Source organism: Solanum pennellii, chromosome 3, assembly GCF_001406875.1.
Source record: "Solanum pennellii chromosome 3, SPENNV200".
Lineage (NCBI taxonomy): Eukaryota > Viridiplantae > Streptophyta > Magnoliopsida > Solanales > Solanaceae > Solanum > Solanum pennellii.
The window spans coordinates 73,381,825-73,409,350 of record NC_028639.1 but is presented as its reverse complement, the minus strand read 5'-3'; the positions used below and the strand labels follow the sequence as shown (position 1 = coordinate 73,409,350).

General features: G+C 32.5%; 4 protein-coding genes and 1 non-coding gene across 5 annotated transcripts; all 5 read right to left on the bottom strand.

Annotated features, from left to right (window-relative positions):
- Positions 1–445: 445 nt before the first annotated feature.
- LOC107012644 (auxin-responsive protein IAA17-like) lies at positions 446–2,062 on the bottom strand. The gene is made up of 5 exons (XM_027915209.1): positions 1,579–2,062; positions 1,323–1,504; positions 1,119–1,218; positions 880–941; positions 446–798 (listed from the first exon to the last, which is right to left on the bottom strand). The coding sequence occupies exons 1-5, from the start codon at positions 1,830–1,832 to the stop codon at positions 767–769; spliced, it is 630 nt and encodes a 209-aa protein (XP_027771010.1). The 5' UTR covers positions 1,833–2,062; the 3' UTR covers positions 446–766.
- A 1,915-nt stretch (positions 2,063–3,977) lies between these two features.
- TRNAT-UGU lies at positions 3,978–4,049 on the bottom strand. The gene has a single exon. It is a non-coding gene; the product is annotated as a tRNA-Thr (tRNA).
- An 8,893-nt stretch (positions 4,050–12,942) lies between these two features.
- LOC107012943 (auxin-induced protein AUX22-like) lies at positions 12,943–14,675 on the bottom strand. Its single transcript, XM_015212917.2, has 3 exons — positions 14,163–14,675; positions 13,890–13,983; positions 12,943–13,232 (listed from the first exon to the last, which is right to left on the bottom strand). Exons 1-3 carry the CDS (start codon positions 14,527–14,529, stop codon positions 13,124–13,126), a joined length of 570 nt encoding a protein of 189 aa, XP_015068403.1. The 5' UTR covers positions 14,530–14,675; the 3' UTR covers positions 12,943–13,123.
- A 5,678-nt stretch (positions 14,676–20,353) lies between these two features.
- Positions 20,354–23,031, bottom strand: LOC107014147. Its single transcript, XM_015214003.2, has 3 exons — positions 22,398–23,031; positions 21,528–21,644; positions 20,354–21,297 (listed from the first exon to the last, which is right to left on the bottom strand). The coding sequence occupies exons 1-3, from the start codon at positions 22,581–22,583 to the stop codon at positions 20,374–20,376; spliced, it is 1,227 nt and encodes a 408-aa protein (XP_015069489.1). The 5' UTR covers positions 22,584–23,031; the 3' UTR covers positions 20,354–20,373.
- A 117-nt stretch (positions 23,032–23,148) lies between these two features.
- On the bottom strand, positions 23,149–27,152 carry LOC107013974. The gene is made up of 3 exons (XM_015213847.2): positions 26,713–27,152; positions 25,785–25,910; positions 23,149–24,364 (listed from the first exon to the last, which is right to left on the bottom strand). Exons 1-3 carry the CDS (start codon positions 26,884–26,886, stop codon positions 23,411–23,413), a joined length of 1,254 nt encoding a protein of 417 aa, XP_015069333.1. The 5' UTR covers positions 26,887–27,152; the 3' UTR covers positions 23,149–23,410.
- Between the last annotated feature and the right edge of the window lie 374 nt (positions 27,153–27,526).

Here is a 27,526-nt window from a genome sequence, read left to right as displayed (position 1 = left end):
GAGTAGACTCAGCTATGTGATGGCACTAGCCCTGTCCATGAGTTTTTCTTTGATTAAAGGAACGGGATAGAATGAAACCAAAATTACCATATCCTTCCCACATTATCATCTCAAGTTAACGACAATAGGTTTTTTTTCCAATTTAATTTTACTCACCTTATCCTTAGTATTAATTAGGTAAAAAAAAATATTTGAAGTTTAATTGAAAGAAAAGATCCAACCCTTTCAAACTAATGTTGATAAAAAATATCATGCAAATCATGTATTAGTATATGATGTTTCTCAATATGTGATCCATTTCCATGTTATCTTTTTCATAGTCATCAATTGATTCATTTCCATATTGTATTGTCATAATTGTCGATTGAGTTTGAACATACATACCATAAAATTATTCAAACTAATTAATATCTTAGCATAACGATTTGTAAATTAAACTTCATCATTTTCACCCTCCTTTCACAAATCGTACAAAAGGATTTGATTTTTTTTTTCCAAGTGGCTTTATTCATAATTGAGATCTACAATCGTAACGACAAAAACATACAAATAAAAATACAAATACAGTAATAATAAAATCAATCGTCTTCACTCACACGGGAAGCATCGTAGCACAAAATACACTTCTAAGTAATTGCCTAATTATATATTACTTATCCTATAATTCCTACAATTAAAGAACGCAAAAGGTAAAAATAAAAAAAAACTTATTCACTCAAGCCAGTTGGTATCTGTACATGCAGTAATTAAGCTTCTTTATTTAGCTTCAACTCGACGATCTCCCAGGTGTTCGTGGAGCTACACAAACAATTAACCAAAGAAGTTAATATTTAACAATAATTATAATGTAATAAGAAAGAAGTTAATTAGATTAATTACCTAATCCAATAGCCTCCGTGCTCTTCATCAACCTAATTCTCTTACACGTATCAACAAACATTCTGTATAGCAAAATTTTTTTTATATATAAATTAGGAAATTAAAATTAAACATCTTAGCAGCTGAGTTAGTTGACTATCAAAACTGTTATCTGGTCGATAAGAGTTTGATTCTCTACCTTGTAATCTCATTCCCTAAATCATTACGAACAAAATTAAAATAAGAAGAGAAAAACATACTTCCATGGAACATCTCCAACAAGCATCCAGTCTCCATCTTTATCTTCATATTCTACACCATTTGTAAGGTCCATAAGCTTGCTTTCACTTTGAGAATTACCTGAATTATTATCAATCGATTCATACAAATCGACGAAATCTATATTATATGATGGAATTGATTAAAGGAGCAAAAAGAAAATTGAATCGTTAAAGTATACTTACAGATTGTTAGGCAAGTAAACATGTTTTCTAAAGCATTCAACAACTTCTGGTAACTGTCGTACATCTCCAGATCTACTTTTCTCAAGTAAGGAGCTCCGTCAACTGCTACCTTCACGTATTTGCACTTTTCTATCACGTTTTTTCTGTATGATCTCACCGGCGGCCATCCAATTACTTGTGCCCTAATATCATAATTCACAATTAAAATTGTGCATAAATTCGGGAGAGTTAAAAATTACGTGTCTACATGACTTACTTTGCTGGAGGTTTGTTTCCGGTAGAGATTTCGTTTTTCGAGTGATTAACTTCGCAGGTATCACGGCGGCGTTCACCGGAAGTTGAGCTTCCTAGGCTTAATTCCATACCGTCGGAATTTCCACGTTTTGCACCGGAGATTTGCTTCCGCGATTCGCCGGGTAAGCCGAGAGTTAGCTCAGTTTCATTGTAATTGAGGCCGGAATTATTAGTTTCCGTCAAATCGTTCGCTGATTTGGCTCTCTCCGATGACATTTTCCCCCTTTTAGATAGTTTGGTGAAATGAGATACCTTTTGGTGCTTTGAAAAAATGCGGTTAGGCCACTATATATGCTCTCGGGTAGGTGGACGGAGGCTTTCATGTTGGCCATTCTTATTATGACGCGTGTCTACAGATGAACGGTTCAGATTTCTACACGTTAATAAGGGAGTGAATGATGTAAAGAGGTGGAGTTCTTTTTTTTTTCTTTTTTTTTGCAATCTCGAAATTGTTAATTATTTCAAATTCACGTTTGGTAAAATTCATTTGAGATAATGTTTTTTTATCAAAAAATATTTAAATTCAGAGTTCAAAATCAAAACTCTTGATTATAAAAAGGACAATCTCATTCACTGTATCATTCTGATAACGGCCAAAAGAGTGGAGTGTCATTTTGTTTATTTTCTAACTCTAGGGAATAGTGGTAGGCTGAAAAGTGTTGCACATCAGAAATTTGACACCTTTTATAGGTCTAATAATAGTAATGTAGAAATTTGTACATAAAACACTCAATAGAGAATTAGAAACGTATTAAACATAAAGTCTCAATTGTCATCACACGTCTGCCCATACATAAATATGCACGTGCTTGTTAAGTAGATTATTCAATTAAAATTGATAAGTCTCTAAAATCCATATTGCATATGCATGCATATTATCATTAAGTTTAATGCTTTGCATCGAAATATTATATAAATACGCGCTATCTTAAATTCTAAGATAACTTTATAACGTTTGATTGTATCCTCAGAACTAAATCCGAATAATTTTTTCTCAAAAGAATTCATTCTATTAATTAAATAAATAACTGACTCAAAAGAATTCATACTATTTTAATTAATTAAATACATAAATAAAAAAGTTGAGATGACAATATCAAAGAGAAATTTTTTACAACAAATTAAAATAGTAAGAATAACCAATATAAAAAAGCAAATAACACTACTATTACTAGTAAAGAATAAGGTAATGGTAGAATAATATATACTCCCTCTTTCTTATCGTAGTCCACCCACATCATAACTTGAAAATATATGTTTCAAATTATTTATCAATTTATAAAATCAATAAATCTTTTCGTTTTGCTGTTAGAATTGAATTTTAAAAAATATATATATTATAAAATTTTGAAACGTTTCTCTGTCAAAAGTGTTTATATCAAACTAATATAGTTTTCATAATTATGTTATTTAATAAAATAAATATTAATTAATTAAAATTAAATAAAATAAATTATATATTTATCATATATTTATTAAATTGATATAAACTCGAATAAATTTTATTTTTTTTACCTATTCTTATGCACCAAAAAGGGACACCCGTGTGAGTAGGGAAGAGAGGTGGGGCCCACATGTTGGGTTATTAGTGGGACAAGTCAACCCTTAAAGAAGGCATATTCGAATTTTGATTGGCTACACGCTAACCCAGCATGTGACTCTGTTTCTTTGTCGCCTTATCATCACGACCGTACGATTATTTATTACTGACACGTGGCATGCTTTAACGTAGCCGTCACACAAACTATAATCACACGTCATGTTTAGATCTTCCAATCATTTTAACGACTTTTTCCCCAATTCACTTTCTTCTTTATCTCCAGACTTTATTTAATTAAGTTTTAATTATTTCTTAATTTTAATTTATTTATCTTATTTCATTTTAATTTATTAGTTTTTATACACAATTTCAAGTAGAATAATGTGTTATATCATTTATGTCAATATCCAAATATGAGTTAATTATTAATTCAAGAGACCTGAAACTTTCTCTCTTTTAGATGACTTATATATTAATCTTCACTTTATATATGTCTCGTGAGTTATATTAGTGAACTTATATTATGGCTTTAAATTTGACAATTATTTTACTTAATAAAAAGCATTTAAAACAAAAAATTTCAAAAATACCACACACGTAAAAAAATCTTTATTACTATGAAAATAGTTACTAGTATATCTTACCCTAAAATAAGTAAGGATCAACCCCTATCAATACTCACATTTCATTTAAAATCTAGTTATATCTTAGTTGATCGACGTTATACATACACACTATCATTTAAACTCAATTTATATATTTAACTTCGCAAAAAATATATAAATGAAATATATTAAATATATCTTACAAAAAAATTGAATTGCCCCCATGCAGGATCGAACTACAGACCTCCAGTTTACAAGACTGGCGCTCTACCACTGAGCTATAGGGGCTTCAGATGTTATGGTAAATTATTTTTATTTATTTAACAAGAGAAATGAAAAAGGGGAGACAACTTAACTACATATTTTACCAACAATTATTTAATTAGGCATATATTCAATTCTTTGTAACAAAATGGTAGAAGACAACCACAAAATTAACAACGACAATATATTCAGTGAAATTCTACTAATTAAATAAGTCAGGTCTGAAGAATGTATAATTTACACATTTCTAATAGACCTTCGGCTCGAATATCTTTTCCTCATAGAGGAAAGCAACATTAACACCAACATGAGATGTTTTCCATTTCTGAACTCCCACCTTACACTTACCATATAAAGAGACCATCTCTCTCATTAGCCATAAAACGCGAGATTTTTTTTCTCTTTCTTCTATACCTACTATCAAGCCATAAACTTTTTGAAATGAACTTTTTTTCCTTATAAAGTGACTTCAAAAATAAATCATTTGGACAATTTTTTCACCAATACTAGAAATTTTTGCCTTGAATTTACATGCATATAAAAACTAAGTACTTGTATAGTACTATCAATTACCGTGAAAACTCACATGCATCCACATGAAATGCATATATGTATCATGACCCCAATAATGATTAGCTTAATTTTGTTAAACATGATAAGATATGTTGTGATCAAATAATTTTAATGTCTCCACAATTAAGTGTATAAATTTTCAATTAAAAAACGTTGTGTTAGGCAAGGACATTATTGATGGATAATTGTTTGTCGTGTTTCAACTTTAAAGGTTTATTTTACTACAAGTGATTGAGCATAGCATGCATAGGAATTTGGTTGTACTATCCTTTTCTTTGAAAGAAATTTAAAAGTATAAATTGACCTTTCATAGTAATGTCAGATCAACTTTTGAAACGTACATGAATAAACCTACCTTAAGTACTTTTGTAGTGAAGTTCATTTTGGTCATCACTCATGCATATAGATAAATATAGGATGTGGATGGTTGAGCTACATCCAATTATCTTGATAAATAGATAGATAGATGACTTTTGATTTTCAACTAGGAGAGACTATACTCTTTCCTAACCAAAGATCATGTGTTATATATGTGCGCTGATGGATTCATAATTTTCATTAAGAGAGTTTTTAAAATATGAAATAGTATTATAGAAATTGAAATTTCGTAAGACTCTATCAGACGTGTCTAATTTGAGTTGAGACTCTACAAGGTGTGTTCAATATTAACCTAGTTCATGCCTATATTAAAGGATATTATATTCTGTTCGAATTTGGAAGAAAAGCTTGAAGAAGAAGAAGAAGCAATCTAGAAGCAGAGTTTGAGGAAGAAGAACTTAGAGAGAAACTTTTATTCAAACTTTGATATGCATCCTTACATTTGTATGTACACTCTGTGTGTATTTATATATGTACACTAAACAGAATTTTGTTACTTCCCACTTTCCAATTTAACTAACTAACTAACTATACATTCTAACCAATTAAATGAGTAACTAACCAAACTAATCAACTAACTAAACAAATATCATAATTAACTAATTTCCAATACTCCCCCTCAAGCTGGATGTATTGAAGATGTTCAATAATCCAAGCTTGGATAAAAGAAAATCATGTTGTGTTCTTCCAAGAGCCTTTGTTAACACATCTGCCTGCTGCTCTTTGGAGACTATGTAATTGGTACGTATTAGTCCTTGTAATATCTTCTCACGAATGAAGTGGCAATCTATTTCAATATGCTTCGTCCTCTCATGAAACACAGGATTAGCAGCAATTTGAAGTGCTGCCTTGCTATCACAATGTATTATGGTTGAAGATTCCAACTTTACACACAGCTCTTTGAATAAACCAGTTACCCAAACCACCTCTGCTGTCAACGATGCTAAACTCCTATATTCTGCCTCAGCAGAGCTTCGAGATACTGTATTCTGCTTCTTAGATTTCCAGGAGATGAGGGAGTCACCAAATTTCAATAAATAACCTGTCACAGACCTTCTAGTACTGAGACAAGCTGCCCAATCAGCATCACAAAATCCAGTTAGCTTTGTATCCTTGTGTGAACTCATAAGTAACCCCAGCCCTGGACTCCCTTTAATGTATTTAATCACTCTTAAGGCAGCATTCCAATGTGAATGTTTAGGTTGCTGCATAAACTGACTCAAATTCTGGACTGCAAATGCAATATCTGGTCTAGTATTTGTCAAGTATAGCAGTTTACCAATCATTCTTTGGTATCTACTTATGTCAAGAAAAAGAGGATCAGCATCACTTGTATTATATGCAACTGAAGTGAGCTTCATATTGCATTCCAAAGGAGTAGAAACAGGTTGTGCTCCTGCAAGGCCAGCCTCAGAAATTAATTCCAATGCATATTTCCTCTGATTCATGACTATGCCATTTTCTGATCTGCAGAACTCAATTCCTAAGAAATATTTCAACTCTCCTAGATCCTTCATCTTGAAGTGACTATGTAACACCTGTTTAGTAGCCTTTACTAACACAGGATCACTACCTGTGATTAACAAATCATCAACATAAACCAAAACTATTACCATCCCTGCATCACTTCTCTTAGTAAACAATGAGTAATCCAAAAAACTCTGTGTGTATCCAGATTTACATAATGCCTCAGTAAGCTTGGCATTCCATTGTCTTGAGGCTTGCTTTAAACCATATAATGACTTGACTAGTCTGCACACACAATTTTGCTCTGCACCCTTGAATCCTTTAGGTAATTCCATATAGACTTCTTCATACAAATCACCTTGTAAAAAGGCATTAAACACATCCATTTGGAATATTGGCCAGACCTCTATAGAAGCCAATGCAATAATGGCTCTCACAGTAACCATTTTCACAACAGGTGCAAAGGTCTCCTGATAATCAATCCCTTCTGTTTGATTATACCCTTTAGCAACTAATCTTGCTTTATATCTATCAACCATCCCATCTGCTTTATACTTAATCTTGAATACCCATTTACAACCAATAACAGATTTTCTTTCAGGTAACTTCATGATCTGCCATGTACCATTATCCTCTAGTGCTTTAATCTCTTGTTCCATTGCTTCCACCCACCTAGGATCCTTCACTGCTTCCTCATAAGTTCTAGGTTCTATTTCTTCAGAAAAATGACTAAGGAAAGATTGATATCCAGTAGACAAATGATCATATGTTACATACTTAGACATGGAATAAGGATGATCAGAAACATTTGTAACATAATCCTTTAACCAAACTGGAGGATTACTTGACCTCTCAGAATGTCTTGTTGCTACAGGTGTTACCACTGGAATATTAGGTACCAGATCATCATCTAACTCAACTTCTTCAGAATTGTTAGGATTATTAGTTTCAACAAACTCCAATGTATCATCATTTATTGCTGTTTCCTGGACTGTTATAACATCCTCCATACTATGAGAATCTGTAGTAACATGTTGAGGATTGAATAATGGCACATCTTTGTCCATTTTCTTTCTTGCAAATGGAAATACATCCTCTTTAAAAACAACATCCCTGCTTACCAACATTTTCTGGTGGCTTAAACTGTAAACAACATAGCCCTTCTTGTTAGAAGAATATCCCATAAACACACATGCATCAGCCCTGGTTGAAAATTTGTCATTTTTTACAAGATTTGTTGCATAACAAAGACAACCAATTGTTCTCAAGTGACTTAGATTAGGCTGCATTCCATGAAATATTTCAAAAGGTGACTGTCCATTTAGAACACTAGTTGGCATCCTATTAATCAGATATACTGCTGCCAAGACACATTCCCCCCAAAATCTTATAGGTAAAGAACCTTGAAATCTTAGAGCTCTTGCTACTTCAAGAATGTGTCTATGCTTCCTCTCTACTATCCCATTTTGTTGTGGAGTATGAGGACAGCTACTCTCATGAATGACTCCCAACTTCTCAAACAATGCTCTACAATCACTATTGAAGAACTCAGTCCCATTATCTGACCTTATTTTCTTAACAGTTTTATTGAATTGAGTCTGAACCATGACAAAGAAACACTGCAATATCTGGAAAACATCACTTTTGAATTTCATCAGAAATAACCAAGTCATCCTAGAGTAGTCATCAACAATTGTCAAGAAATATCTATAACCAACATATGTAGGACTCTTATATGGTCCCCATACATCCAAATGGAGTAAGTCAAAAATAACAAAAGTCTTTGACATGCTTAAAGGAAAAGGATGCCTAGTTTGTTTTGCTAGTGGACAAACTGGACAATTGTTACAGTCATTAACATCTTCACCTCTTTTAATCAAGGACAAACTTTTTAACACCTTCATGGATGGATGTCCCAGCCTATTATGCCATTTGAAGCCTTCTGAATTAAAAACCATATTGCTTGTCTGTGTATTCTGTTCATCATGTGCATTTCTTTCCTGAATTTGACTGGGTAGGTAGTATAAACCATTCCTCTCTTTACCAATCCCCTTCACCTTTCCATTTGAGAGGTCCTGAAACACACAGAACTCAGGGAAAAAATTCACAGAACAATTCAACTGTCTAGTTAGCTGTGACACTGATAACAAATCATATTTAAAATCAGGAACTACTAACACATTTGTCAATGTATCACCAATTGACACTTTACAGCTACCAATTTGAGTTACTGAAGTTGCTTGTTCATTAGGTAGATGAACCTGTTTATCTAGATCTTTTACAGAAACAGAATTATCTAACTTGGTTTCTTTAGCAGTCATATGACAAGTGGCTCCAGAATCAATGATCCAATCTTCATTGTCTTTTCTTCTATCTTTGGTATTATATACAGATAAAAGTTTATAAGTACCTGCAGTATTTGCCATATATTCTTGTGAATCCTCTTTATTTATCATCTGTAGAATCTTGTTGTATTGATTTGGAGTGAAAGTAGGTTGAGTTGTGAGCTGATTTTCATGTCCATTCTGCCCCATCTTTGTACCTTGTTCTACATTTCTTGAACTGTTATTCAATCCCTGCACAGACTCAAATTCATCTTTGATCTGATTATCAACATATGCATGATTTGCTTTCCCTGCATTTTGCATATCTTGACCAGGTCCAAATTTCTTCTTGAACTTCCAATCTGGTGGATATCCAATCAATTTAAAGCATATATCTTTTGTATGACCATGCAACTTACAGTAATCACATACCAAATGCCAATTCTTCCTTTGTTTAAAATTGCTACTATTTCCTGTATTTCCATAGCTTCCTCGTCCAACATACATTGCCATAGGATCATAACTGCCACTAACATTCTTTCCTTTATTATTTTGCATTACAGATTCATCAACTTTTCTAGAACATAATGCCATCGACTCATGAATATCTCCACCAACTCTATTCACAGCAGTCATACGTTGACTTTCATCTGAAGTAATCATAGCATATGCTTTGTTTACACTTGGAAGAGGGTTCATCATCAAGATTTGGCTCCTTGCATGACTGTATACTTCGTTTAATCCCATCAAGAAAGCAAATAGTCGCAGAAATTGTAAATGATCTATATACATTTTTGATTTATCACAATCACAAGTAGGAGGGGGTACCAATGCATCGAATTCATCCCATAACAGTCTTAATTTTGTAAAGTAAGCTGATACTGTAAGATTACCTTGGTGAAGAGTACATATCTCTCGATGAAGTTGATAGCTTCTCGAACCATCAACCTTGTTAAATCTTTCATTCAAATCTGCCCAAACCATGGCTGCATCTGATGCATACACAATCCCACTCAACAATTCTTTAGAAACTGTGTTCATAATCCAAGCCAACACAAATGCATTACACTTCTCCCATTGTTCCCCTAATTCAGGTTTATAATCTGACTTTCGACAAGATCCAAGTACAAAACCCACTTTGCTCTTCGCACGCAAATTGATCATCAAGGATCTGCTCCACAATGAGTAATTTTCAGTACCTGTGAGTTGGATTGAAGTTAATACACTGCCTGGAGTGTCTGAAGGGTGTAAGTAAAGAGGATGATTACGATTCTTCTCAATTCCTTCAAGAGTATCTGCTGAAACACTTGAACTTGAACTTGCGATAACTTCCGATACCATGACTCTAAAATTCAATGGTTATCAACCTTATCAATGGCGGAAAAAGAGAAAACAAATGTGAATCTGTTATTGTAGACTCACGGCTCTGATACCATGTTCGAATTTGGAAGAAAAGCTTGAAGAAGAAGAAGCAATCTAGAAGCAGAGTTTGAGGAAGAAGAACTTAGAGAGAAACTTTTATTCAAACTTTGATATGCATCCTTACATTTGTATGTACACTCTGTGTGTATTTATATATGTACACTAAACAGAATTTTGTTACTTCCCACTTTCCAATTTAACTAACTAACTAACTATACATTCTAACCAATTAAATGAGTAACTAACCAAACTAATCAACTAACTAAACAAATATCATAATTAACTAATTTCCAATATATTCTCTTGAAAAAACTAATGTTTTGCAAATTCATGGAATATTTATAAATTCAAATCATCTTAATTCGAGAAATATGTCACTACCAGCCCTCGAATTATGAAGATAAGTTCAAATCATCTATTTCGGGAAATACACCGCTAATGACCCTCGAGTCATGGATAAATCTTAAGAGAGAAGGATCAAGGGATCAATATATTTCACTACAAGAAAATGGTGAATTACATGGAGATTTTCAAAATAAGTTTCTTGGAATTTTCATAATAACCTCAAGGAAAATTTCCATGTAATTTACAATTATTTTATAGTGTTTGTACTCAAAGTTTTAATAAATAAAATTATGTTTCTTAATATTTTATTTGTGATTGTAACTTATCTTTTTGTCACTTTAAAATTTATTTCAAACAAATACACACAAATAAGCTACATCTTCAATAGTAATTTTCATATGAACTTCTAAACCCTACTTAGCTTTGCCTCTAATGCTACATTAGTTGAGTCACAAACTCACAATTAAGGACGAGGTTCAATTTAATTATCTTTTTCGTTTTAAGAGGGTATTGCGCAAACAGGACAATACTATTCAAGTATTTTTATTAAAAATGGAATATCAATTATTTTTTAATTTTTTTTGGTATTTTAATAAATTGAAGAGATAACAACACAACTACACTCTCAATTATTTTTAAATTTCTCTCATCGTAATTTTTAAAAGATAATATAATTAAAAAATTATTTAAAGAAAATTAAAGGTAAAGTATTGATATGATTTGATGCTGAAAAAGTAAACATGAAAACAATTGATGTATACGTTTGCGTAGATATAAAATGTGTAATAAGTGAATTGTCTGGTGGTCATTTGTCAATTAATAAATAATAATATCTGAGAAGGTATATGTACTCTCAAAATCCGACATATTCCACGCTTCTCATTTATTTGAACATATTATAGATCGAATGGGTGATATATATACACATCTCATGGTAAAAAAAAAAAAAAAATTGTTGTTTTTACGTACCAACTATTTGCGATAACTTCGGAGAGATAAATCTCACGAACGGTGTTTAAGTGTTAAAAGTGAACACATTTTAAAAAAAAAGTAAAAGAGAAGTTGCTAACAGTAAGATTCAAATACAGGGACACTTTAAGTACGCGACTGAGTACACTATGCTACATCATATTGTTATTTTAAGAATGTTCAAAATAAGATTTAGCCATTTTGTTTATCACTTTACTTATATATACGATATAATTTTCGAAGAAGGGTGTCCAACAAGATGGCTATGCCACTGGAGCCACATATTTTTAAAGAGTATCAATCAACACCTTTTTATTAAAAAATTAATTATATCTAGATAAAAACATTAAGTATAATCCTTAATTTCTATATTATTTTACTTTTTTATATATGTTAAGTGAAAATTTTTGCTTTGTTGCTGTATCTACGTGTAGATTTTTAACACATAGAAATGTAATGAATTTAATAATGTGATATTGGATTATTTAAAAGATGTTATTCCCGAACATCAACGAAAACAATGCCTTTTGTCGGACGTAGCTCTACATGCTGATTATGGGCCAATATTTCAGTTTAGTTAGTTGATATATTAATATAAAAATAAATTATGTATCGGTTGAAGATTCTGTATCTACCAAATTAATACACTCTTGGACTTTATAAAATATAGTATTGGTATTTACTTTTGGAGCTCAATTAATTCAGATTCATAAAGTTAAAATATCCTCTATTACATAATTTATATAAAGATGATTTCAGTTTCGTGACTCAAACTTGAAATGTTTCATTAAAAATGAATGAATATCTATATTTTACGTGATTCACAGGTAATCTCTATGGTTAATTCTAATGAAGTTTTTTTAGAATAATTGCATATTCGTAACACATGATTTGATTGATAAATTAAATTTTTTTTTGTTTATTAATTTCGGTGGAAGTAAGAATTAGTCCGTGTGCATGTATATCCACACTGAATACTGTGATACGTAGTGAAACTAAAGTACATTCACCCAATAATAAAAATTAAGGTTCATCAGTATTTCATGATCCAAGAAAAAAATACATTGGACTTATAAGTGTGTTGGAGTGATACAGGAATCTTTCCATTTTTACACAAGTATACATGAATATGTATAACTATTAGTGTATGCTAATTGTCTACTCGATATTATATTGTTCACCTTTATCGAGTTATAGATATTTGATAAATCCAACTTCAACATGGTGAACAGATAAGGAGAACACCAGCTAGAAAAAATAAATTTTAAAAATAGATAAGGAGAATAAAAATACGAATAATGTAAATTATCAAGTAATTTGATAATAAAAAAAAAAATTTTAGTAACGTGGACAATTGATATGAAATTTGAAACAAAGGGAAAGTTAGCTGGTAGCCACAATTTCAGCACAACATGTTGGTTACACATATAGCCTTATTATACATACGAAAATTGTCATTTAAGAGCAAATAAGGTACTGATTACTACAATATTTAAGGTAATTAATTAATTAAGAGGAAATCAAATCAGAAATTGATTTTAAGTCTAGGGTGTCTTATCACACCTAAGATTACAATTACAATTATATATTAATGTAAAAATAAAGCTTGAATCATCCACTCTATTTCTCTTGAGACATTCCCTTGAGAAAGTCCCTTGCTCCAAGCCCTATCACTTTTGCCTCTGATCTCTTCATGATCCTTAGCCTTTTGCATGATTCACTGAACATTCTGCAAAATCAAATTTCAATTAATACAACTTCTTTTGATTTTTACTAACACTACAAAATGTTGACGAGTAACCGATCAAGGTTGTGATAGTGTGGTAGGTAGTAATTTATTCTTAACCAAGAGGTTTCAGGTTTTAGTTATCTTGAATATAGAGCTGCCTTTGTTAGAAAGTATTGACCTTCCTGGCACGAATCCCTATTTAATCGGGTTTTAATGTTCTAATTTATCGACATGATGATGTTTTGATCTATGCCTTAAAAAGGACAAAATTGAGCCATCAATGAATATATGCTAGTTTAAATCACCTAAATTTGACTAAATTGGTCAATTTATGTACTATAAGCTAAATTTTACACCCCTTTAACACATTAATTAGTTTAGTTTTACAATTAATTAAAGAAGATTCAATTAGGGATAAGGTGCCCAAGGGGCAGATCTAGAGGGTAGCAAGGGTCATCTAAACTCACTCGGTAAAAAATTACATGCGATTATAAAATTTGAACTTCTTTAACATAAAATTAGAGGTCGACTGAATTCAAAATTCACCTTAAATTTCTAAATTCAAATCTCAAGCACTATATTAAATATGTTCCTAAATTAATGAAAATTCTGAATCCACCGTCTCGAGTAAGATATAAAGAGAAGTGAAATACTTACATCCATGGAACATCGCCGACAAGCATCCAATCTCCATCTTTGTCTTCATAGATTGGAACGAACTCTGACTTATCTGCATCCTCCAATGCTTCTCCTGTTGACACATTTATATTTAATTAAATACAAATTTAACATATATAACACTAGCAATTAAATTTCTTATATTTATGAAGATACTCTATGTTTATTAGTATAGTACAGTAACCGTACATTTCAATAATAATAATTTCACTTGCCTAAATGCATGTTAATATAGAAAAATGAAATACTAACCAATTCCATAGCAATCAAAGAGGTTTTCAAGAGCCATAACAAGTTGATCATAACCCTTATGAGTACTCAAATCAACTTTCCTCAAAAACGGTGCACCATCCATGCTAACTTTGACGTACATTTTATTATTGGATTCAGCTTCACGTCCGTTAAAACTGTTCTTTTTCCGGTAAGCACACACAGGAGGCCAACCAACAACTTCGTTCTTGTATTGACACTTATAATTATTAGCCTCAACGTTGTTGTTGTTGCTGCTGTTTCGATCACTAGTAGTAATTTCCGAATAAACCCTTTTCTTTTCATTTTTCTCCAATATTCCTCCTGGAAGTCCCAATCTTAGCTCAGTAATTTCCAATTCTGTTGCCATTTCGTATTGTGTTTCGAAGACTGGAAAATTAATATATTGTTGTTTTGATGAAAAAATGAGTGTGTGTGTTTATTAGTATATATAGGAATTAAATAATTGAGAAGACAATGGCAGGTAAACTAAACTTAATGGTCGGTCACATGAGATACAAAGGTAGGGAAAATATATATGTTAGGTATGTAATGTAAAACATTAATAATTTGTGGAGATTTACTTGTGACAGTTTGATATGGTTAACAAAAGACATGCCATGTGATGAAGTGTTCCCAATATGTTTGTAGACACATTAATATACGCGTGCAAATAAAGGTACATATATACATGTACACAATGTAATTATTTCGAGTAGGGATAAAACTTTCCAAAGTACGGATAAGGTATGTGTATATATTAATCTCTTCAGATTTTATATACGGGTTTGTATTGAGTAACTTACGGATTGGCCGAATCAAGTTTGGTTTAAAAGCTATTAACGTGATCGACAATAGAATCTTGTTTAATAAGTGGAACGCATTAACTGTCCACTCTCAGGTTGGGCAGTCAGGGTAGGAGAAGAGCAATGACTCATTCTTATAACCAGCGTTCTTAAGAACAAGAAGTCGGGCGGAAGGGGGAAAAGCCCTACATTCCTGGTTCTCTTTATAGTTGGATCCAAGTCTCTTGCCGCCTAACACTCTGCCAAGAGAACGCTGCTTTACCTTTGGTCCTATGTACCTTCTCTCTCATTAATTATAAGAAATTCATTCAGTATGTACAAATTATAAATTTTAAAGTCAATAACTTGAAAGAACTAGAATTTCAGATCCATAAGTACTTTAAATTCTGATTCTGTCTTTAACTAAACAAATCTTTTAATTGGACAAGACCCTATTTGGGACCAAAATCAAACAGGAGGGCATAATTATTCTATTTCACTAGTTAAGGGGCAAACGAGACCTTTTGTCAAAACTAATACAGTTAAATTAAGTGCTATGTTTATTTCAAAATTTATATATATATAGTCATGTATTTGAATTAGGATTGACAATTTCGAAACCAATGAATACACATATTTCTCTTGAAAAAAAATGATAGTTTACGAAAAAGAATAACATAATTTTTTTTTTGTCTCCGTTATAATTTTCTAATACACGGACAATTAATTTTTTGAGGAACATATCCAATTATAATAGGGTATATGGATATTTGATTCTTGTAGAGAAGGCTTATTATTTACATATATAATAAGTAGCATGTTATTAAAGGAATATAATTTCTCCAATTATAGACAATCAGTTTATACTACATTATAACAAGAAGATACCACGATGAGAATATTTTGCAATATTGGGACATAGAAATCTTACTTTGAATCCCTTAAAAATAGAAATTAATACATAAATATAACTATTGTCTAGTCAATTATTTACAAATTATAGTTGGTCTTCTATCAAATATATAAATTCAACATTTTAATTAAGTAGACATTCTCTTGCATGTGCACGTATCTTATAATGATTGATACGACTGATTATTATTCAACTACAATATCATGTAATATTAACTAACAAATTTTACTTAATTCATATTGTTTGTAACAAATTTTAAACATATGAAAAATAAATAAACCACACAAATAAAATCTGAAGAAACATAATTTTATTAATCTAGATAGATTGCGGGTACAATTCTATTGATTCCTTGATTCTACTCTTTTAAGATTTATCCATGATTCGAGGGCCGTTAGTGGCATATTTCTCGAACTAGGATGATTTAGATTTTGACCTCTCTTTATGAATAAACCATCAATTTGTGGAGTATTCGAAATCTTGATCTCCTTATGAAATTTCCGAGATGTCTTTTAAGGGAATTTAGTACCCTTTATATAGGCATAAACTAGGGTTTAGAGTTGAGTAGCCTCCAAGAATCCTTATTTGAGTTGAACACAATTTGTAGAATCCCAAGTCGAATTGAACGCATCTTGTAGAGTCCCACAAAATTTTAATATCTACACATATCTGTCATTTCAAAAAAAAAATTCAATCTTTATAATTAGGTAGTTAAGAACTAAAACGTTTGTTGAAACCTCCCAATCATTTTTGACAATTACGATTCATCTATAAATCATTTTTATCGATAAGGAAGAAATTATTATATATGGATCGAGGAACAAAACAATAAGACTTAGTTGCATTGTCCTTAGGATAATATATGTTACTCTCCAACCGAGCATATGTTTCCTTAGAATTAGACAAGGAAATGAAACTACAAAGATGACACTCCACACGTGATAAAAGAGTTTGTCCCCAATTTTATTACTACTTTAGACAAACGTACCCACTAATCTATCTTATGTGCCCTTGTTACACTCATAAATAAAATTATTTCCCCACTCAAATGAAACATAAAATAGCAAAAACACAGCCTTAACTACACTCATATTGGGTAATATACAGCTAGCTAGCTACCTCTCTCTTTCCAATTTCATCTCACACTTTATTTTGAGTAATATGTAGTCTATTATTATAATTGTCATATGAAATCAATAAGGTCCATGGGTGCAATGGTTATTGGTACAAGTATAGGGTTAATTACCGTGGCGTTTTACTTACGATAGTTGAAGCGTGTAAAAAATCTTAAGAGAGCTTAAAAAAATACTTTGTTGATTTATTTTAATTTGTTTGACTTGATTCAAAGTATAGATGGTCAAACTAACTTATGTTTAATGTGTAGTCTGACATACATTAATCTTTATATATTTTAAAATGAAATTTACATATTCTAAAACTATGTTTAGACGTACAAAAAAAAATTAAGATGATATTTATATTAACATAACTTAGAATTCAATCCCAATCTAAATAGAGAAGACGATAAATCTATGTATTTGTAATAAAGGCATTGTCTCACGCATAGTAAGAAGATCATCAACATAAAGAGTTACTTCCCTATGTCCGGAATTGTTTGTCATGGTTTCTATTTTTAGAGTTAAATTATAAAAACTTTTAATTAACATTTTAAGATGTATTTTTTCATCATATTAATATGTAAAAAATTGTAATTTATACTACTTTTCATGTAGTTTTATAATATCTATTTTTTTTGTTTGAAATATCAAATTAATGTGATCTAATTTATCTTTAAATATTAGTCAAATTGACTTTCGATAAGCGCAACATGACAAACAATTCCGGACGGAGGGAGTAGTATTTTTACACACTTAATATTGTTTAATAACCTTCTTCAAAAGTACTAAAATTCACAATTAACAATTCAAAATATATCAAAATAATTTGACAAAAGAAAATATTCTGTCATCGAAATAGGAATCAGGAGCTGCTCAACCATACTAGTGGCCTAAAGCAAAAATCAAACGGGGTCTTAAACTTGAATTGTTAATAACTTTTATATAACTGATTTCTTCTCGTTTTCAATTGATTATATAGCCATTCTTATTTGAAATTATTTTTCATGAGATATAGTATTCTAAATATGTCAAATTTCTTCTAATAATCTCTTAATTTTTCATGAAAAGTTTACTTTTTCTACGAATAACATTCAATATTTGTTAAAATATAATAACTTATAACCTATTATTATTAAAAATTAGATCCCTTAAATTTGAAGGCTTAAAACATATATCTTTTTTTTTAACACTATCGAGTCACCCCTGTTATACAAATAAATTGAAACGGCGAGAATAAGTAAATTGTAGTAGTAGGTCCACATAATTTGCCAATTGCCATGCATTCAAAATAAACAAGTTACTGATGGTTTCCGTGTGTTCCGCTCTACCATTTATTTACAAGTGTAACTTTGTGGCACAGAATTAAACTTTGGGCTAAAAATATTTATTTATTTCATTCATGAAGCTTCTAGCTAGGTAGAAAAATTTAAAAGTAAATAAATGAGTAACATTTCATTTTCACTGAATATAATGCAACATTGTCCATATGTGAATTATTAATATGGGTTTGTAGAAGACTCACGATGAGCAAGTTTGTTGGTACGTAAAAATGCACACATAATAGTAATTTGTACGTCAAGCAGATGTATTATAATGCATATTGTCCGTTCAAAAATTTGTGACTAATAATAACAAGGAAGACTCCAGAAAAAATAGAATTATTTTGATCGATCGATCTATGGTCGAAAGCACATTGACATCAATATACTTTTGTATAATTTAAATTAAATATTAAAAAAAAAATGTATAGTGAAAATGCAGTCCTTTTCAAGACGAAGAGAGTATATAATTTTCAAGTGATGGCATTCACAACAATGATAGAGAAACATGTACACATTTAAGGGCCACGTGAAATTGAACCGACACTTTCAATTTATTTGTCTTTGTTTGATTTGATACGTAATTTTATGAACTTAAATTCGATATATACAAAAGTCACGTGAAACTTAAAATTAAAAAATTGTCAAAATCAAACAAATTAAAACGAGAAAGTAAATATAAAACTATTCTCAACAAGTACATTAGCATTGGTGGTTTACTTAAAATTATACATTTATTCACTGGACAAAAATTTTTTATATACGTTAATCACAAAGATATTATCGACTATTTTTATGGTGGAGAGGCTATTTATGTCAATTTGAAACTATTCAACTAGACTAGCAGCCAAATTGGGCTTGAGGTTGAGAGCAGAAAGAATTGGTGGGCCTAAGTAAATTGGGCCAAGGCCCAGTATGGCCACAAATGATTCAAATGGGCCACCTTAGTGTTTCCTAGAGGCTAAACAAGATGATGAGAGTGAAGACAAACTAAACTCTAAATTGCAAAATGAATAGTCAATTAAATGTAGAGCAAAGAAGATATGTTAGTTGTGGACAAGGTTAAACTTGTCCTAAGATAATTATCCAAATGGGCCGACTTTGTGGTCTAGCTGGACCTGACACCAGATGGGCCCATTGGGCCTCCTTGTCCTTGAAAGTTAAAAAGGAAAAAATACACAAAATTACCCCTATTCTATGATATTTTGGAGTAATTATCAACTGAAAGAAAAGGAAACTAAACAAATACCCAATAAAAAGCAAAATAACTACAAACATATACCCGTTTACATTCATACCCTACTAAATAACTGTATTATATGCCCCAACTAATTTCGCTTAGCTGATATTAAATCAGTATCATATATTGTATTGGTATCACTAACATTGATACATTTGCTTAATTGATGCTATATACAGTGGTAAAGCTTAATGATACCACACCGATATACATATACTCTTATAGTATCATTGACTAATGAGTAATTTCTAAACAAGAGATACCAATACAATATATATATATATATATATATATATATATATATTCTGATTTAATATCAGTTAAGCGAAATTATTAGCATGAATGAATGAGGATACGAGCTATAATTTTTATTTGAGAGAATCGGTGTTTCATTAATTACTTTGTCTTTGGTGGGGTATGAACATGTAATCCATTATTTTGAGTTTTATGGCCCATTTATGTAGCTTTTCCCAAAAAAAAATAAAAAGAAAAAGCTGAGGTTTTACCTATGATTTATTTATTTGATACGTGATGACATGATTTAAGCTTAAATAGAAAAGACAAAATTCGTGTAATTGATCTTTTAACTTGTTTGAGTTTGAGGCATAACTTATAGAAACATGAATATTCTTGCACCTTGCTCAAATTAAGCAGTGCTTATGAAGAAATGATATTGTCTAAAAAGTAGACATTAGGTGATAGTAATTATAGGTAATAAAGAAGGATAATAGAACTTCTAAGAGAGTTGTTTCATATGCAGTTGGAGCCAATTGAAAACAGTTACTTATGTAAAGGATAATAGAACTTCAAAGTACAAGCAAAAGGGATCACAAGTATGCTCAAAGAAGGTCATGGACTAAGGACTTCTTGAGGTAACTGTTCAACTTGGCCTTCGAATTTGCAAAACGCTGCATGATCTTTTCATTTTCATAATGAGCAATGCCAAGCTCAACCTCTTTTTTGTGGATTCTTTCTTGCAAAGTGGCCAACTCTTCCTTCAATCCTTCCAGTTCTTTCTTGTTCCTCTCCATTACTACAAGGTACCTGGTTTTTGCCTCATTCAATATGCAACTGTCCTGGACAAGTTGCTTGGCCTGAGAGATATCATTCAGTCTTCGATGGAGCCACCCAACGTCTACTTTGACAGACTCAAGATCCTTAACTTCAGCAATCATAGATTGGAGCTCTGTGGAGGTTATACTTAGGAAATCTGTTGCCTCCAATTTTTTATATATGTCGCAAACAAACTCCAGGAGTGATGAAGAAAACGTCACTGAAGAGAAAGAGCTATTCGTTGCAATATCTCCGTACTTAAGGAAGATCTTCTGGAGGATAGGTGCTGCTTCCTCCTTAACTCTGTACCCATCCACCATGATTGATGGGTTACCAGGTTTTGATTCAACCTTATCAGCATAAGAAGAATAGTCAGTCATCAGTGCAGACTCAACCACCCTCCATTTTGTTGGAAGTGCACTACTCTGGTCACATTTGGTTTCAAGTTCTGTGGCATTAGCATTTAACACCACATCAGCCTTACTTACTATTGTATTTTCCTCATCCACAACTTCGGGGAAAGAAGGTGTTGTTTGAGTGTGTTGCCTTGATTTCCGATTTTCCACACCCAAGACACCATTGTTAGTTAGAACAGAGTGATGGTTAAGTTCTGTGCGCATGGAGCCATCAAACTTTTCTTTTGTTGCTACAGAAATTCCAGTGGTAAGATGAGCAGGAGAGTCACAAATAGCACATGAAGGATACGGCGACTGTAGGATAAGAAAGAAGCTGTTAATAAACTAAAAGTTTACATTGTAAATCATTCTAACTTCATGAAATAGACTGTAGAGAAGGACCATTTTCTTGATATTGTGTCCGACAAACATAGGACAAAGCCTATCCATATGGCATCACATATTTAGCACCTTCTTGGTGCTACCATTAATGAAAGTTCACTTTTAATTGTCAAGAGAGTTTGCAAAACAATTCAATAGAGTACCTTAACATGTCGAATTGGAGAAGTTGGTGTTAGAGTATTAGACTCACACCGACCAAGTAATGCCCTTAAAGACATTCGAGTTTGATACCTGGGTGAAGTATCTGGTAACACAAAACCCTGTCAAAACAAATAGGAATAGGCAGCTAGTTAATGCAAGTCTATTTGTCTATGTAGGGGCTTAGGAAAACCAAATAAACCAACAAAGCCTTTCAACATGTCATGTAATCCAAGTGCTAGGATAATACTTTGATGAACAGCAAGCAATATAGCTCTAAAAGTCCAAACACATATGTGTAGGGTTCGCAGCAAACATGCTAACGACAAACGAAATAAGACCACTTCATTACAGACAATGGCTTCTAATGATTAATCTTAAAACACCATTACCTGCCAATAGAAAAGAGCACATCCCTTCAAGAACACATAATAATTTTTAAATTTATCGACAGAACATAAAGTTGCTTTGTCCTGGATTTCTCAAATCCTTATCCCTTCTCAACTATCAAAGCAGAGAGAATATATAACCTGTGCAATCAGCTAATCATACTTAAGTAGTTATGTAATAACCCACTAGCCAAATACCAAGTCTCATAATCATTTCAATAACTCTTGTAGTTCAGATTTTTTTTTAAACAAAAGTCATTTGCATTAGCCCTACCACAAATCATCAAAATATACTTTTCCTCTTCAGCACCTCTAAACATAGGCTAAAACATTTAAGATAATACAAAACATGCAGTACAACCTTAACACAGCAAAGGAAAAAAAAAAACCACCAAGTGAGTGCAGTAAGCCCTTTGTTTTATTTTACTCTGAATCAAACAGAAAAGAGAACACATCATCACCAAATTGTAGAGCTGAAGTGTTTACCGGAGGCGGCGGTAGAGCTGAACCATCTTCTAGTTTGGGTTCTTGTTTCATCCTCAACACTCTTCCACTCCTTAGAGAAGCTGCTGCTTCTTGCTGTTGAGATTCTTGAGAAGGGGTGGCAGTGGCACCTTCAACATTTGTATATTTTGGGGCTTCATCTTTTCTTGTTCTCCCTCTCTTTCCCATTTTCTAACTTTCAACACTGTTTTCTTCAAAGATGAAATCTTTTTCTCTCTCTCTCTGTGTCACTCAACAAGAAGCTTCTCTGAACTTGGAAGAATGATACTGCAGAGTGCAGAGTACCCTGGCACTGAAAGAGAGTTTGTTAATTCTGCAGCCAAGAAAAATGTTACACGTGTCTATTGCTTGTAATCAGGACATGTCTCACTATTTTAGTGTTTGTATTTGATAAAACGTTTGTTAAGGATGTGAATTTAAATGAAATGTTATAGCAATGCTCAACATGTATGTTTATATGGCTAATCAACTTTAAGCTCCTTATTATGAATTTGCATGCAGTATTAATAAGTTTGACATATGAGAAATATAAACTACTATTAAGGGGGAGAATGATGGTGAATCTTGGTTTATGGGAGACACAAGTTGTTAAAAGGAATAATTAAAGAAATGTGGAAAAAGAGAACATGAATAATAATTCAAATGTTGACAACGTTTATTGGTTTTTTGAGTAATCCTACTCAATTAGATGATTAGCAGGAATTAAAGAAGGATAAGGAGAAAAAAACTCAAGTAATTAACATTAGTTCTCTTAATTGAATTGCAATAAAGCTGCTAATAAAGTTTCTGCATCTCTGTTCATTCCATTCTGCAGTAGCAAATTCTGTTTCAGGGCTTCTGCAACTCATATGCAGTTAAGGGCCAATGATTCATATGGTTGAACATAACAATTTGTATAATATGGGATAACAGAACTAATTGGGGATTAAAACTTAGTGAAAAAGATCATTCATATGGTCCTATCCAAGACGGAATAACTACAAACACCAGGCTGCTCAGAGAAGGTCATGGACCAAGGACTTCTTCAGGAAACTGTTCACCTTGGACTTCAAAGCTGCAAAGTTCTGCATGATCTTTTCGTTCTCAGAACGTGCAATGCCGAACTCATCCTCTTTATTGTGGATTCTTTGTTGCAAAACGCGGCATGTTGCAATGCAAGCAGCCAACTCTTCCTTCAATCCTTCCAGTTCTTTCTTGTTTGTCTCCATCACTACAAGGTTCCTGGTTTTTACCTCCTTCAGTTTGCAGCTGTTCTGTAGAAGTTGCTTGGCCTGAGAGACATCATTTAACCTTTGACTGAGCCACCCAACATCTATTTTGGCATCCTCAAGATCTCTAACTTCAGCAAGCATGGACTGAATCTCCTTGGAAGTTATACTAAAGAAATCTGTTTCCTCCAATTTCTTGTAGACGTCGCAAACCAGCTCCAAGAGTGATGAAGAGAAACTCACAGAAGAGAAAGAGCTATTCATTGCAATATCTCCGTACTTAAGGAAGATCTTCTGGAGGACAGGTGCTGCTTCCTCCTTAACTCTATACCTATCCACCATGACTGACATGTGACCAGGTCTTGATTCAACCTCATCAGCATCAGAAGGATAATCATTCATTAGTGCAGCTATCTTTGTGAGATTAAGACTCGTGGATTTCGCTGGAAGCACACCACTCTGGTTATTTCTGGTTTCCGCTTCTGTGCCATTAGCATTTAACACCATATCAGCCTTACTAACTATTGCATTGTTCTCAACTACAACTTCAGGGAAAGGTGGTGTTTGAGCGTGTTGCCCTTGTTTCTGATTTTCCACACCCAAGACACCACAGTTAGTTAGAATAGATTGATGTTCAAGTTCTGCGGGCACTAAGTCATCAAACTTTTCTTTTATTGCTTTAGAACTTCCAGTAGTAAGATGAGCAGGTAAGTCAGAAGTAGCACATAAAGGATGTGACGCCTGTAGAATAAGAACCAAAGTTTAGACTGTTAATAAATGAAAAGTATACATCATAAGCCATTCCAACTTCATTAAAAGGAATTGCAGAAAAATGTTGCAACAATCTAAAGATTAAAAATAAACACTCTTCCTTAATTTAAGGAATCTCTGCATTGCAACATTTTTGCTGGTTGAAGTGCTGGAGACCACTTTTAATGCCATTTGATAAAAAGGATGTAAGTTAATAGTCTCCAATTGATGGATGATTTTGGCTAATCTTACCTTCTTGTTTCTTAGAGTGATGAGTCAAATAATGTCCAGTATGTTCTTGTTTTGTCTCTCTTACTATGATACATATATCCCTTTCTTTATTGAAGAAATCTCTGTGCAATATTCTTAATGAGCAACAGAATTTATGTTTTATGTGCATGCATCTCGAAAGTTACTCTGTCAACATATCCGGTTATGCTTGACAGGTCTTCAGTTGCAGTTGTTCCAAGTTAGTTTTGGGGACTGTAAAATGTAAATTTACTCCCTTCCTTTTACAGCATTGAAGTAACTGGCTTATGCCAACATTTAAGATAAATACGCATCACCAACCTTAATTTATAGTTGTGCCAAAGTTATATACTCCAGCTTTGGCATGTCAGAAAATGAACTATATTTCTCTATGTTCCATAATAATTTCAGAAGGAATATGTTTGACTAGGAAGCTGACGAGTGGTACAGTTACAGTGCAGTTAACAAATCTAATAATGGATGAAAATAACAACGATTGCTGCAGAAGGGTCCCAAGCAACGATAACATCTTTTCAGTTAAAACATGTTATTACTCTCTATTCAGATTAAAACAAATCTCAATGGAATGATGATCTGGAGAGGGTAAAACGGAGTTAAGAAAAACTCTTGTTTGTTAACAATGAACAATAATGGCAGTACCCAAAGCACCTTTCGGGGCAGCATGCTTCAATGGATAACCTCTCATAAGGCTTTTCTTACTCATGATAATATGCAGAAGAAAGAATTATGTATGGGAAATATGATTTCTAATTCTAAGCATATCAGGAGTGAAATGGACTTTGCGAGAATCAGTTAAAGCAATTTCAAATAGCTGGCAAGGATAGAAAGTTGAAAAAGGAGGAAAAGAACCTTGGGAGATCATTCCAACTAGTATTTTTTTTTTTTTTGGATAATCTGGACGGTGATACACAAGTGGACACACCACAAATATCTTATGTTTTATGTTTAGTTGTTTACAGATACTGAAAATTTGGTTGAATATGTCCTTGGATAGTGGTGTGTTCACCTGTGTATCACCTCTCTATGTTGAGAAGTGTTCTGTAAATTATTGACTCTACATATTTTGCACCTTCTTGGTGCTACTATTAATGAAATTTCACTCTCTCATCAATGTAGTTTGAAAAGAGATTCGTTGGAGTACCTTAACATGGCGAATTGGAGACCTTGGTGTTGTAGTAATAGACTCACACCGACCAAGGATTGCCCTCAAAGACTTACGAGTTTGATACCTGGGATGGGAAGGTGAAGCATCCGATGGCGCAAAACCCTGTCAAAACAAAAAGGAATATGCAGCTAGCTGAAGCAAAATCTATTTGTCTAGATAGTGGCTTAGGAAAACCAAATAAGCAGCTTTGTAGTAAGCGAAATTGACCTGAACAAACTGAATATGTAGGCTTTTGTACACTACAGAATAGTTCAGAGCAAACATGCTAACAAAAACATTACAGAGAATGACTTCCAATGATTAGTCTTACAACATCATTACCTGCCTATAGGAAAGAGCATACCCCTTCAAGAACACACAACTATATTGTTTTACCAATTGACAGAACATAAACTAAAACATGATGAATTCAGGTTGCATTTTCCTGTTCCTCTTAAATCCTTCCACCCACCCACCCACACACCCTTCTCAACTATCAACGCAGTGTATGTTATCTTGTACAATCAGAATATCATCTTATTTGAGCATTTATGTAATGATCCACTGGTCAAAACTCACCTGAAACCTTTTATCCCCTAACAAACAACATGTCTTATATCCAATCTCTAACTTAACGCAGGTGAGAAATTTTTTGAACAGGTCTTGCAATTTTAGCCCTATCACTCTACTACAAAGCATGTATCTTTAACATATTTAAGATAAAAGTAACATGCAATACGATCTTAACACAGCAAAATAAGAAAAAAATGAAATGTTGAGAAAACAAAAGAGTGAAGCAAAAAGAAACGATCTTCAAGATTATAGGGTTTAGAGATCACAAGCCCCTTCATTTTCATTTTTTCTCTGAACCAACAACAACAACAACAAAAACATGATCACAAAAATGCAGAGATGAAGAGTTTACTGGAGGTGGCAATAGAAGAGCTTGTTGGGGTTCTTGTTTCATCCTCAACAGTCTTCCACTCCTTCGAGAAGCCACTGCTTCTTGCTGTTGTTGAGATTCTTGAAAAGGGGTGGCTCCTTCAACACTTGTATCTTTTTGATCTTCATCTATTCTTGGTCTCCTTCTCTTCCCCATTTTCTCTTCAAAATTGAAATCTTTTTCTCTCTCACACAAGCAACAAGCAGCTACTGATGAGCTTGCTAAAAATGATTCTGCAGAGTACTCACCACTGCAAGAGCATTCTGCAGCCAAGAAACATGTTACACGTGTCTATAAAACAATTGTCCTTCCAATGTTATTGATTTTACCTTCACTTTTATTCCCATAATAATTGCATGACACAGTTTTCAAAAATATTTTGTCATTATCATATGGGCTTTAATGGAATACCAGAATGTTTTAGAGAAATTTGTTTATATCAGTGCTCCATCTTAAGCTCCTTATGAATTTGCATGTCACAGGGTTTTTTTGAGAACATAATCAAATGAATAATGGAAGTGTATTGTTGCAGACTTCACTTTTAAGACTAGACCGAAAATATTGTTGTTATTTACTAGACAACCAACTATTGTGACAAAATCTAATCCATCGAAACTAAACTTATATAGTAATATCTCCAATTTTAAAGAATTTAAATACTATCTTCGTTTAAAAAAGAATGACCCTTTTTCTTTAGAGTCCGTTTAAAAAAGAATAACTCCTTTCCTTTTTTGACAACACTTTAATCTTAAACTTTCCGCGTGACATGATTAAGATCACAAGATTAAAGGACATT